At 48.8% G+C, this 12467-nt stretch overlaps 1 protein-coding gene across 1 annotated transcript; it reads left to right on the forward strand.

Moving 5' to 3' along the window:
* Window positions 1-7271: 7271 nt before the first annotated feature.
* On the forward strand, window positions 7272-8450 carry sevA (Severin; the record flags this gene model as incomplete). Its single annotated transcript, XM_031149856.1, has 1 exon — window positions 7272-8450. The coding sequence occupies one exon, from the start codon at window positions 7272-7274 to the stop codon at window positions 8448-8450; it is 1179 nt and encodes a 392-aa protein (XP_031006459.1).
* Window positions 8451-12467: the final 4017 nt, after the last annotated feature.

The following is a 12467-nucleotide window of genomic DNA, read 5'->3' on the forward strand; positions in this document are numbered from 1 at the left end:
CACCCCGATATTGGATGTGTCTGCAAAAATACCGATAAATGGACGTGGAATGCGAATCGCCACTTCACTTCGCCACTTCTACTTGAAGTCAACAACCTTAGATCTCTTGTGGAATAGAGAGAACAAAACATATTGGCGGTTGAGGATACGAAGATGATAAACTTCTCTGGCTTCAGAGAGATTAAATTATCCAGCAGCGACTGGCCAGAACATGGCCCTCCAAAGAGGTGTCCAACTCTTCATCGAGACCACACGATCGCAGCAGTACTACATCACAGAGCAACGGCTTCAGATCAATTACATTCACGAAAAGACTACCATCACGTTTCGAACATGCTGCTTCTTAGCATATACTATCAAATGTTATCCTTTCGAAACCACAAAATAGAAGTCAAAAACAACCGGGAACATAGGGCCACCGACAATTGTCTCAGCTTCCAATGCACTCTTCACCTGGACTACCAAGCCGTCAGCTCGCCTTCTCAAGCCTTACAACGAGGACCCCTTTCTGATCGACCCGTCCCTCGACGACGCCGGTCAAAAACAATAATGCTTTGCCTCCAAAGTATATGCATGGATTCGATAAGAAAGGCAAATTGGGTTCAGAACCGTGTATAAGAGATTCAGATATCTGGAGCAAGTCTTGGTCGAGCAAAGTTGAGATGTGGGTGATTACGGAAATGCAAAGATAGGGGTTGAAGCGAGAGGGCCGCAGACCTCGCCCTTCGTCGCCCATAAAGTGATTCGAGCTCAGGTCATAGCACTCGAACTGGGAATGGATAGCGAGAAGTCTTGATTTCGCGTTTTGCTCTGCGACCTCAATCGCCCTTGCTGCAATCATGCCCTGTCGGCTCTGGAAGGCGTGCTAGGTCCTTTGGCGGCAGATAGCCTTGCCTTCTGCATCTCACCAGGGAGTATCTGCGAATCGAAAGGAGGTGACGTGCGCATGCTGCTGTCGTGTACTATTTTCGAATCTCCATAGGAAGGAGTGTGCTCACGGCGAGGGGATCAACCAAAGCTTGCCTTCGGACGCAGTGGGAAGGTGGAACGAGATCGTTACGATTTCGATAATGAGAGCTTATTCTCCTTCCATGCTTCACTAAAGTCAGACTCCACATCAACCCATAGCAAATAGCTAGAAGGGGTTCCCAAGAACTTGCTCTTGACCTCCTTCACCAACATTCGAAGACTTCATATGACTACCAAATTTACGACAAGTTCGAAAAAACACCAAAAGGGATTGGGAGCCTACCCCACTTGAGGAAGGGCACACAAATACATTGCGTTAGATCCAGAGCGGGCATTTTTACTCACGATCATCACTCATTACGAGACACAGCGGCATTATTTCCTTCATACCTTTGATTTTAGTATTCGAAGTCTGAAGTTACACTGCCGTTACACCCCTCTTGTCAACAAGCTAGCTTTTCCTCCATCCACAGCAAGAAATGCATCCAACCGATGATCCACCAGTGCTGTCTTCCTGGACGAATATTCGAAATGACGCTCCAACCAGCCCCTCCGGAGAACGGCATCCATGCATGGAAATGAAACGTTAATTAACAACTCGCGGTACTTAAGTATATTTGCAGGGGAAATTTTGCGATTCTGGGGATTCTGGGGAATATGAGGCATATGAGGAATGGGAAATGGGGAATGGGGGAATCATGTCCTGATCTTTTACCACACCAGCACCACATCATTTGATATCGAAAATGTATATCAAACGACCAGGCAACCAAGGTTCAGGGTACAGGGGCCAAGACTGTGACCGAAGGTCAAACGTAATGTGTTAAAACAATACGAGAAGTGGTGTTCGGCGGTAAAGCGGTAGCTGGACATCGGCAAGATTTTCTTGCGTAGAGTTGAGACGGGGATGGATCCTGGAAATGGAATTAGTCGGCATTGCCATCGTTCCGTCAGAAACCCCTGCTGGACGGCTGGTTCAAATAGTCCTCGTCGAAATCATACATCGTCTCTTTTTCGCCATAGTCATGGAAGACCCCAGCACTGAATCCAGCATATGCACCACGACCTGCCGGTGCTTGCCATTGTAGAAAAGGAAATGGAGCTTGAGCAGGCGCCATAGCCTGGGCATGTGCTACAACGGGGACGTGAGCTATAGTAGGGTGAGGCGCCATAACCTGGACGTGTGCTACAGCGGGGACGGGAGCTACAGTAGGGTGAGGTGGTGCCGCAACAGGGACAGGTGCTGGAGCCGGGTTTTGTACCATCGCAGGGACATCATCAAAACTGGTCATCGGCGTCTCATGATCAATCATGTGGTTGAAGGACTCGGCGCTAGTGGAGGCGACCCCGTGGTTGTATAGATGGTTGGTATGCTCAGTTCTGAATGTAGGAGCTCGAAGCTCAGGCACAGTATACGATTGGAGTTCCGGAGCACCAGGTGCATGCTGCTCGACTCCCAAGATTTCCGAGTATGCTTGGTTGCGTCGGCGGTTTCCCTCGACGGCAATGCCACGATACTGATTGTGGAAATTTCGATGGATGGAAGCTCTGTGCTGAAGTCCGACAGAAGCAATGGCGCCATTTCCGAATAGTTGGCTCTGGAAGCTCCGTTGTGTTACGACAATAGGTCTATCTTCGTGCATGCTCGAGCTGCCATGGACGACATTACCATGATATTGATTGTGGATATTTCGATGGATGGTAACTCCGTGCTCAAATCCGTTAGAACCATCGCCATTCTCGAATAACTGGCGTTGGCTGTGTCGTCTTCCGACAATAGCTCCATTTTGCAAGCTACCTCCGACGGCGTTACCATCATACCGATCATATACATTTCGATGGATGGTAGCTCCGTGCTCAAATCCGTTAGAACCATAGCCATTTCCGAATATCTGGCGTTGGATATGTTGTTGCCCCAGGCCGTCTTCTCTCAGCATTGGGGACAAAAATTCCAACTTTCTGACATCGTCTTCATATCTCTCCACATCGGCAAGGGATTGGTCTTCAGCGGATTTGACCTTTCGTCGGTTCTCGACATCCAAATTCCGAGCTGCGAGTGGGTTAGAGTTCCTTAGCTTTGAATGGTAAAGCGCCCAATGGGCTCGGTGCTGAACGTAAGCAGGTCGTTCCGCCTCGCTCTGCTTGACTGAGAATCTCGGGGTTATATCCGAAATGTCCGGATTTCGGCTGCCATCGGGTTAGCTTTGACCTAGTTATGGTCTATGGTGTCTGGCTGAATATACATACATGTATTGGCGACCCCCGACCGCGGGATAATGTCCAAGCAGAACTGGAGGGACATCAACATGAGCATGGGAGACCCTGCCATCGTGTTAGCTTTGATTAGGTTATGATCTATGATGCCTGGTTGGATAGACATACTTGGATGGGTCTTTCTCGCCCTCGCTCTGGTCCTGGCTCTGGCCTTGGCTCCGAGTTTGGCTTTGGCTCGCGCTATCGCTCTTATCAACCGTGAATTGTGTCGGCAGTCCTGAGCGGAAATTCTGCATACTTCTAGCCTGTTTGTCAAGGACCCTGCCATATCATGTTAGTCTGGATATGATGAAGACTTGTGGTGTCTGGCTGGATATACATACATGGATGGGTCACTTTGACCATCAGCATAGTGGTGTAGCGATCCAGGGTCCATGCTGAGGGTTGCCGTTCTTTTTGAGACCATATAATCCTCGTCATCAGAAGGATTCGCGCCATTCTCTGATGTGATAGACTTCTGTTCAAAACCCCCGTCCTCAGAATCCGATTCCTCGCCGCTCTCATGACCACGCGAAGATATTGGGAAATGCACACTCTTTACTCTCTTCCCAAGAACCCTCGAGGCCGTGGTATTACCTCTGAAGAATTCATCATCGGAGGGTTCGATGTCAACTTTAGGCGCTCTTTTGATGGTCAGACAACCCACCGTTTTACGCTTCTCTGTCGGAGTAGTAGACTGAGGCTCACGCAGAACTTCGGCCACCTTCTTAGTATCTACATAAATTCTGTTAGAGTTTGTTTCTGAACAATTCCCTGGGCCTAGATGCATTTTTACATATTCTCTTCCACGGCTATGTGAACCTGGGAAGGGATAACTTACTTTTTCTCTCAAGTCCTTTCGCATCTTCATCTTCCTCGGACTCAGATGAAGCAGCGTAGAAGCCTTTGGCATGTCGATCTCGGGTATCCTTCTTTGGAGTCATGCGCGGCAGTGACTTGCTCTTGCTAGACGAGCTACGCAGAATGCGCTGGGAATCGGCCATTGTTCGTTGCGATCTCAAAGTTTTTAGATGATCTTTCTTCGTGATTGAGGACTAAAGGAGTTCTATTCAGGAGATGCTTGTTAGTTATGCTGCTTTGACGTATCTCAAAGCTAGTTGAGGATGTGGGTCAAGATGAGGAAGTTCGTTGATCAAGCCAGAGGTTGGAAACGATCAGCAGTCAAACGTGATTGAATTGCGCTTGCAAAAGAATCCTGAAAAAGAGAAGTGAAGTAGCCCACAGCTGAAAGCTATGTTCTTTAGGTGATTGTATGCAAGGCAGAGGTCGTGAGATGTCGCGAAGCGTGGCTTGCTTTATGTAAAGAGCTGGTGCTTCAAGGCGTAGACATCCATCGAGAAGTACCCTCTGTTCCACGATGGAAAGCTGGCACTTCAAGACGCATACCCTTGCAACAGAGCTATCCCTGATGGAAAACCATTGAGACAGTGTGCGCGAAGAGGGGTGGTGCTGGGAAGGGGAGCGATCGAGGCCGTCGCACACAACGAAAGCGTGCTCTCCCTCTGTGGTTGACGGTCTCGATATCTTTGTACTTGAGTACTTACAGTCAATCGAAGGCTCGATATCGTGCTGTGCGAGGAGTGTGTATTATTGAACTTGACGCTGTCATTGTGCAAAAGGGGGGAATGTGGAGGAAGGCTACGGTCGGGAGACTCTTGCGATCGACCACAACAATGTTTGTTGTGGTCCTTGAGATGTTTTGCTTACCTGTCTTGATATAGAGCAGTGCTAGAGGGACTCTAGATGCTCGTTGCCAATTGCGAAGTTGGGGAGAGCTCGTGGATGTGGTATCCAGAAATGTAGAGGAGAAGTGGATGATATACCTTCGAGAAGATCGAGGAATATTTGCACTCAGCTTCTTACTTACGTCTAAGCGAGTCATTCCCCCTCGATTTGACAGATGGTGAATGAGGTGGTCGACCGTGTTAAGTGGGGATGTTGGACGTTCATTCGTTGATTGATATCTTCAGGCCCACCCTGAGACCTCATGGGATGGCAACGGAGCCTCGAATTTGAGGCCTAACAGTTTGTTTGCAATCAAGTGGAAGAAGGCGGGACCTCTGTCACTTTGGGCATTGAAAGTGTCACTCAGAAGGACTGAGCGTTCTGTAAAAGGGGAACAGTGCGACAAAGAAGAATTACACAAAGAAGGAGACGTCGGGAACATAGTACACCTGGCTCGTATATTGGACTGATTGCTTGAGTCTTTAGAATCTCGCGAAACATAGAGATTCTTTAAGTAATCAGGATATAATCTTGGGGGTCTACCTTCCTCCCGTTGAGGATAATGTCTCACAGATCGTGGGGCATTTTAATATCTCGTTCCCAGGACCTTCCGTCGGATTTTACAAGCAACTGATAACCGTGTGTGAAGAGTATTGCTTTCCAACTTAAGACGTCTACAAATCCACTACAACAACATGGCTGGATGTTTATGACGTTCACGATATACTTCCTCGGCATACGACTAGATTTGAAACACTTACTCCAACGGCTGCATTCGCAAAGGTTGGACAACGAATACTTACGATACGACTTGGAAAAGCATGGGGGACGAAGCACGTTATGAGCAAAGTGTTATCAAAACCAGTAGTATTATGTAGCTTATGGTCATTCGATCAACGACACACTCGTAGCCAACTCCAACGCCCCAGACCCACACCATATCCAGCAATGCCCCATATTCATCCAGCCATCATGGTCCATCCACAGATTGTATATGAATCTAAGTCCGTCCTCTCGGTGTTTTGGCGCTAGCTTCGTCTTTCTGATGTAACGGCCAACTGAAGTTGGGAATTATCATCTCGGGACCCTCGATAGTTCCGAAGGTGGGGCGGGGCAGAGGGATTGGATACTTTGGGCGTCTAACCTTCGGGTGGAAGACGCGAACATGGTTCATTCCACCATAGCCGGAACCGTTATCCTGGAAAGAATCGTCGGACTGATTGTCTTCGTCATCTTCAATGGATGTAAGAGCAGGAGGAGGGGCGTCACTTTCGAGGGAAAGGGAGTTGTCTTCCTGCAAGTAAAATATGCATCAGAAATGGACCTTAGATAACGAGGAAAGAGACTCACAGCTTGTTCCTTGCCAACGGGAATGCCGTACTTGGTTTTGCCGAGTGTTGTTCCACCCTCCTTGTATTTTGGGGACGGCTTCTTGTCGGAATCTTGCTCGGATGCGACACTGCCGTGCTTTGGCTTTTTGTTTGGCGTGCGGCGAAACATCTTTCGGAAAGTTCCAAAATGGGGCAAGGAAGGTTGCAAAGATTGGAAAGCCCCCATCCTGTTTGGCGTGCGGCGAAATACCAGTCGGACAGTTTCAAAATGGGGCAAGGAAGGTTGGAAAGATTGGAAAGCCCCGATCCAAAAACCCCGAGGTGGCTGTTGAAGTGGGAATATCTTCGAAATCGGGTCGATTTTCAGTTTGCCGCATTGAGCCGCCATTTTGAATCTTTCGCACCGGCTCATGATACCTCCGATCTCTGCCTTATTGATCTCGGTATGCGATCGGAGATTTAGTGAATGTTCGCTGGCACTCGCTCGCACTCGCTGGCATTCACTAAACTTGCTCCCAGATATCAGCTGTTAGCTTTAGGGCGAATCACTTTACGAGGCGACTTGCAAAGATCATGATAATCACATGAATGAGCAGCTGGTGATCCCCAGAATCTTGTCTACAGGAGATTTTAGTCCAGGCTTTTTAGGCTTACGAATCTCCTTTACATTCCTCTGGCAAGTTCAGATCAATAGGGATGTAGTTGATATTCACGTGACACAACCCCTTTTCTCCTTCGCTTGATCTAATAGTGGTTTAAGCCCACCATTACCCCGCAGTGGTATGTTGCCAACGCAAACCATACTACAATATTCCGCGGGCTCCGATCTTGGCGGGGCTAGTAGACGACACACGTTTCAGCTGAATGATGAACCTCACTTCAGCGTTAATTATGGAGTTTCTAACATTTCACCAACACCGATAACACTTCTTGCTCAAGTCCATACCCGTACTAGACGCTTGACACCCTAGAATGCCTCCCCACGAAGGATTGACCCATCTTAAAGAGTACGATATTAAGGATAGTAACGTTGAGCTGATTGGCACCGAAATCGACCACCGCGTGAAACACAACTCCGCAGAGACAGAACCTGCTTGGAATGATGGCAAAGTAGGACTACAAGCTGGTTTGCATGTCTGGCGGATCGAAGATTTTGAGGTCATCCCATGGCCGAAGGAGAAATACGGCCAGTTCTTTGACGGGGATAGCTATATCGTGCTGCATTCATACAAAGTGGGCAAAGATGGGAACGAAAAATTGGGACATGAAATCTTCTTCTGGCTGGGAAGTAAGACCTCGCAGGACGAGGCTGGGACCGCTGCATACAAGACTGTTGAACTAGATGAGTTCTTGCAGGGTTCTGCGACACAGCATCGGGAGATCCAGCAGCAGCCTTCGGACGAATTCGTTGCGTTGTTTCCTCGTCTCTCGATCCGTGCAGGAGGTGTACGCTCTGGCTTTACGCATGTAGATACGGATGCTAAGACCAAAGAGATCACGCTTTTGCTTCGGATCTTCAAGCATCTCTCTGCTGTTGGCCGTGATTCCATCATTGTGCATGAGGTGGAGCCTACTTGGCAGAGTTTAGATGAGGAAGATGTTTTTGTACTGGATAAGGGAGACAAGATCTGGGTCTGGCAAGGCAAGAAATGCAGTCCCATGGAGAAAGCAAAAGCTGCACAAGTTGTGAATGATCTTACGCTAGCCAAACATATTGATGTTGAGGTTCTGGCACAGACAGATTCTAGATCACATGTGGTAATTGGCTTGTTGGGAGGCAAAAGCAATGCCCCTGACGCTTTCAGATCTTGCAGGCCAGTATCCTCCACAACAACATGCAGCTCTCGCCCCCGCAGACTATTCCGCCTCAGTGATGCGTCTGGACAACTATCCTTCGACGTTGTCAAAGAAGGGCAGACAATCCGAAGAACGGACTTTGACACTAATGACGTTTTTCTCTTGGACGTCGGCCGCGCTATCTGGGTTTGGAAAGGACTGGGAGCGAGTGCTGCTGAGAGGGCAATGTGGCTCAATGTTGCACAATCGTATGTTCGCCAGCTTCAAGGGACTTCCGACGCCTACCTTACACCGTTGGCTGCGGTTGTTGAAGGGAATGAGAGTCCGTCGTTCTTCAAAGCCATTGAGGTGTAAATCTAAGATATGTCAAAACTTGTCTTGCATGTCTCATCCTGACATACCTCGCTCATGTCCGCTGAGTTGAGCATCTGCTCCACGATGTTATCAATCAATATCTGTGCTATTTTCATGTCCTGCGAAATAAGCTTCTATCGTCTGAACCACAGCACAGCTTCTACACACCTTGCGGTAAATCTCAATGCCCCCCTGAACGCTTTGCTTGTTCCCTACCATACCGCCTCTTCCTTGAAATTTCCCCAAGGCAAAGCTGGATATTGCCATATCGGAAGAGGAAATAATTCTCGCCTCCATTGCATTTTCTAGTAGTGCTTACCCAGCCGTAGCTCTCCATTCCAGAGCATGCGACACTTACTAGAAAGTATGAGCCTGAGTATTGTCTGATGTTCCGACCAAAGGATAGCCCTGGCAGCAGCTTTCTAGAGACATGCACAAGTTCTGATGACAAGTGGGCAGGCATGAGATAATGCCCGAGTTCGTAGGAATGCAGTGGCAGTATTTTCCGTTGTCACATTCAACAACCGTACTAGTTGTTCATAGCCTTCCTTGACATAACCTTGCGTACATTCCCTCGTACATTCTCTCTCTGTGTTTGGATTCGATCCAAGCTTGCAGATCTTCACGGGCTTCTCAATTTATGTGCAGTTGATGTCCCCACGCTGGGCTTACCAGAAACTATGGGCCTGAGGATTGTCTGATGTTTCGACGGAAGAAAATCTTCAACAATTCTGTGGGAGCACAGTACTTTCTGCTATCACATTTCATACCTATACGGAGTTGTCAAAGTCGTCCGTCAACTATCGAACTTTGTACGCCCAGCCAAGCTTCAGCCCTGGCGAGGTTTCTGACCAAAGTCGTTTCTTCGCACCTCGATACCGCACTTCTTGCTGCGAGAACTGACTCTCTGACTTTGCGAGTAAGACGACTTCGTCGCTGGATATGGTTGTAGTAAGGCTAAGCGCGGGCGTAAGCGCAAGCAAAGGCAGACCTTGACATTGACCAGCGCTTCGTCGAGGCACCAGTGATGGACACGGCGGTTTCCGTAGTGGCCGTAGTTGTGGCGATGGATCATCCCGAGGCGATCGAGCTGGCAGGCAGTTTTCCCGAAGGACGTGGCGATAGAGGTGGATGAGAAGGTCGTGGAGGTGACTTCAGAGGCGCTTCCGTGGCGGCACACGAACAATGCTGGCCCCTCTTCCACCATCTTGAGCACGGCTTTCTGGGTATAAGAGGTATCAGCAGTGCCACTCCCTCACTTCCTTAACCGAAGATACTTGAATGAGTAAATGACCAATGCATTGCGCTTTTCCGCTGTTTCAATCGCCATGGTTTCCTATCTTGGAAGATATCACAATCCCGCGGAGTTTATTCTTATCAAATATCCCTTATGCTTTTCGGGTATATAGATGTCCTCGGGTGCTCAAACGCTGGCGTCCTTGACAACAGTTTCCAGCTTTCGACCGACATTCCCACTTGACGACGGCGGCAAGAGCTACCAACAGAATACGTCCACAACCAACTTTTCTTACATTCAAGAACAAAAGCCTATATGAAAGGCTTCCCTCGCTGACTCTTGCTGCCTTGAGCCCTACCTCTGGATGATGGGGTATGTTTATTATGATGGGAAGATGACAACACAGAGTCACAAAGTTTGAAACGGAAGATGTTCATGAATGACTTGTTTTCATTTCCTTAACGCCTGTGAAAGGCAAGCCCATGATTGAGAGAAGATTTCCAAATTGTCTCCCAGCAGATGGCGAAACCGAATATCAGAAGCAGCCCAGCCTACACACAGCACGAAGAAGAAAGCAAGGCAGCAGCGCACTCGATCGAATACTCTCGCCCTCGTATGCAATCCACTGTCCATATCCATGCATGTTCGTAGCACTGCCATTTCAGATCTCATCTACTCGAGGACAACCGGGCTCTCTGGCGAACCCTGCTCATCAGAGTGCAACTCAAAGTTGCTCTCACTTCCCGGGCCCTGAACCGCACGACCCGAATGAGTGTATGCGTTGCCCATGTCAGAGCTGCTGGCGCCTCGAAACTGGGGTGACATTCCACCAGTTGGCGTAGCATAACCGGAAACACCACTGTGCTCGCTACCCGCATTATCCCCTCGAGATTTGAGTTGAGAAGAGGCCTTGTAGAATGGGAGGTGGGAGGTGTCATCGCTCATGAGGTACTCCTGTTTGGCGGTGATCTCCTTCTTTTCGCCCTTGATCTTGTTCTTGGCCATGGTGTCGGGCGCACGAGAGAGGATCTCTTCATCATCATCGGCAGCAAATGCCTCGTCGGCCTTGCGCTTCTTAGCGGCTCTGCGAACTGGGGCGTCCTTGGGGGAGAGGTCGTGGGCTTTCATCATGCGCTCGTAGCGTTTGGCTCTGATGAAGTCAATCCTGTCAGTTTTGAAGATCAAAGATCAAATATGAAGAGAGAAGAAGAGGGGCGAGTAGAAAGAAGAAGACTTACGCAGCGCCTCTGGATATGATACCGCACTCCTTTGCAACTTCGTTGAAGTCGATCTGCGAGGTACGTCAGCTGATTTGATGGGTGAATGAATGGGAGATGAGCAGGGAGCGAACTTTGCCGAAGCGGGTGCAGCTGAGGAGAAACCGGATGTTCTCTTCGGTGGAGATTGTAGGCATCTTTACGGATGTTTTGGTGTCTTGAAGTGTGGGTGTCAAGTTGTAGTTGTTGAGGTGTTGGAGGGACAAGAAAGGTTGAAGACGGTCTCGATGCAAGAAACTTGTGCGAGATAATTATGGCGAGCGTGTGACGAGCGTGTGAATTAAAGGTTGGGGGCGGGGTATATGGCTTGATTTTTGGAGCACTAGACGGACTCTCTGGAAATGCTGAAGGACTAATTGGGATGTCTTTGATGGCCTGTTGGCAAATTTATGCAAACTTTCGAGGGACTTTGCAGCACATTAGCATGCAGGGTTTTCAAAGTTGCATGAAAGAGATGAAAGGTTGAAGGAAAGCAAAGTCCAGAAGTCACAAAGGCCGGCATGATGGATCTGCTTGCCTCTTTGCAGAAGAACTAACCTTGCTGCTCAAACATCTTCATGTGGTGATCCGCAGTAGCAGCAGCTCATGCAAATGGATAAAGTCATCACACGGTCACATCATTCTGCCAGTTTGTATATGGCTGTAGGAATTTCATTTCACTATGAGGTTGTTCCACCCACAAACTCCGAAACAGAAGCACATCCATTGTAGGAGGACGAACCAGTGCACAAACCACAGAAACAACCAGAATGCACGCTTCCCCAAACCTCCAGAACAAGCAAGAAAATATCCATCCAACCGAGACAAATAACCTAATCTGCTCCGGACTTTATCGTAGAACGAGGACAGCCACGAACGCCGAATGCTGGTTGGAGAGGCATGGGATGCTCAGTTGGCTGGATCTGGATCCTCAAATATCACAATCTCCTTCTTTCTCTTACGGGGGCTCTCATAGTAATTGACCTGGTTGCCACCGGATGCCGATGGGCCAGCTGCACCCGTGAGGCCTGCAGTCCCTGTAAGGTTTGCAGTGTTAGTATTGTCCGACGGAAGAAGGATTTTGGAATTTAAGGATAGTGCTTCAATGTCTCAAAGCTCGAGAGATATTTTTTGGTGGTTCTGAATGTGCTCAAGTGAAAAAAAGACATCCAGGAAAATTACTTACTCCCGTTGGTTACATCTTTAAGGATGTTTGATTGAACCGCAGAGACGGGGACGACGGACCGGCGGGCGCCACGGCCAGTGGTTGGTATTGGTGGAGGAGGTCGGGACGGGGGTGGTGGGTAGTTATGACTGGAATCTTCCATATCCTCCAAGGGGTCGGCTCTTGGATTTCCACGGTTGATACCTGCAGAGCTCTCGGAGGAGGTCTCGGTCGTCGTCTCGGATTCCATCGAATTTGTCGCATGCTGCTCTCCGTTTGGTTGCTCTGCAGCATTGAGCTCATGGGTCATGCTGGCTTCAGACAGTGTTTGCGACATTATCTCTAGATGTACAGAGTCA

The sequence above is a fragment of the Lachnellula hyalina genome (genome assembly GCF_007821495.1).
Source record: "Lachnellula hyalina strain CBS 185.66 chromosome Unknown contig00044, whole genome shotgun sequence".
Classification (NCBI taxonomy): domain Eukaryota; kingdom Fungi; phylum Ascomycota; class Leotiomycetes; order Helotiales; family Lachnaceae; genus Lachnellula; species Lachnellula hyalina.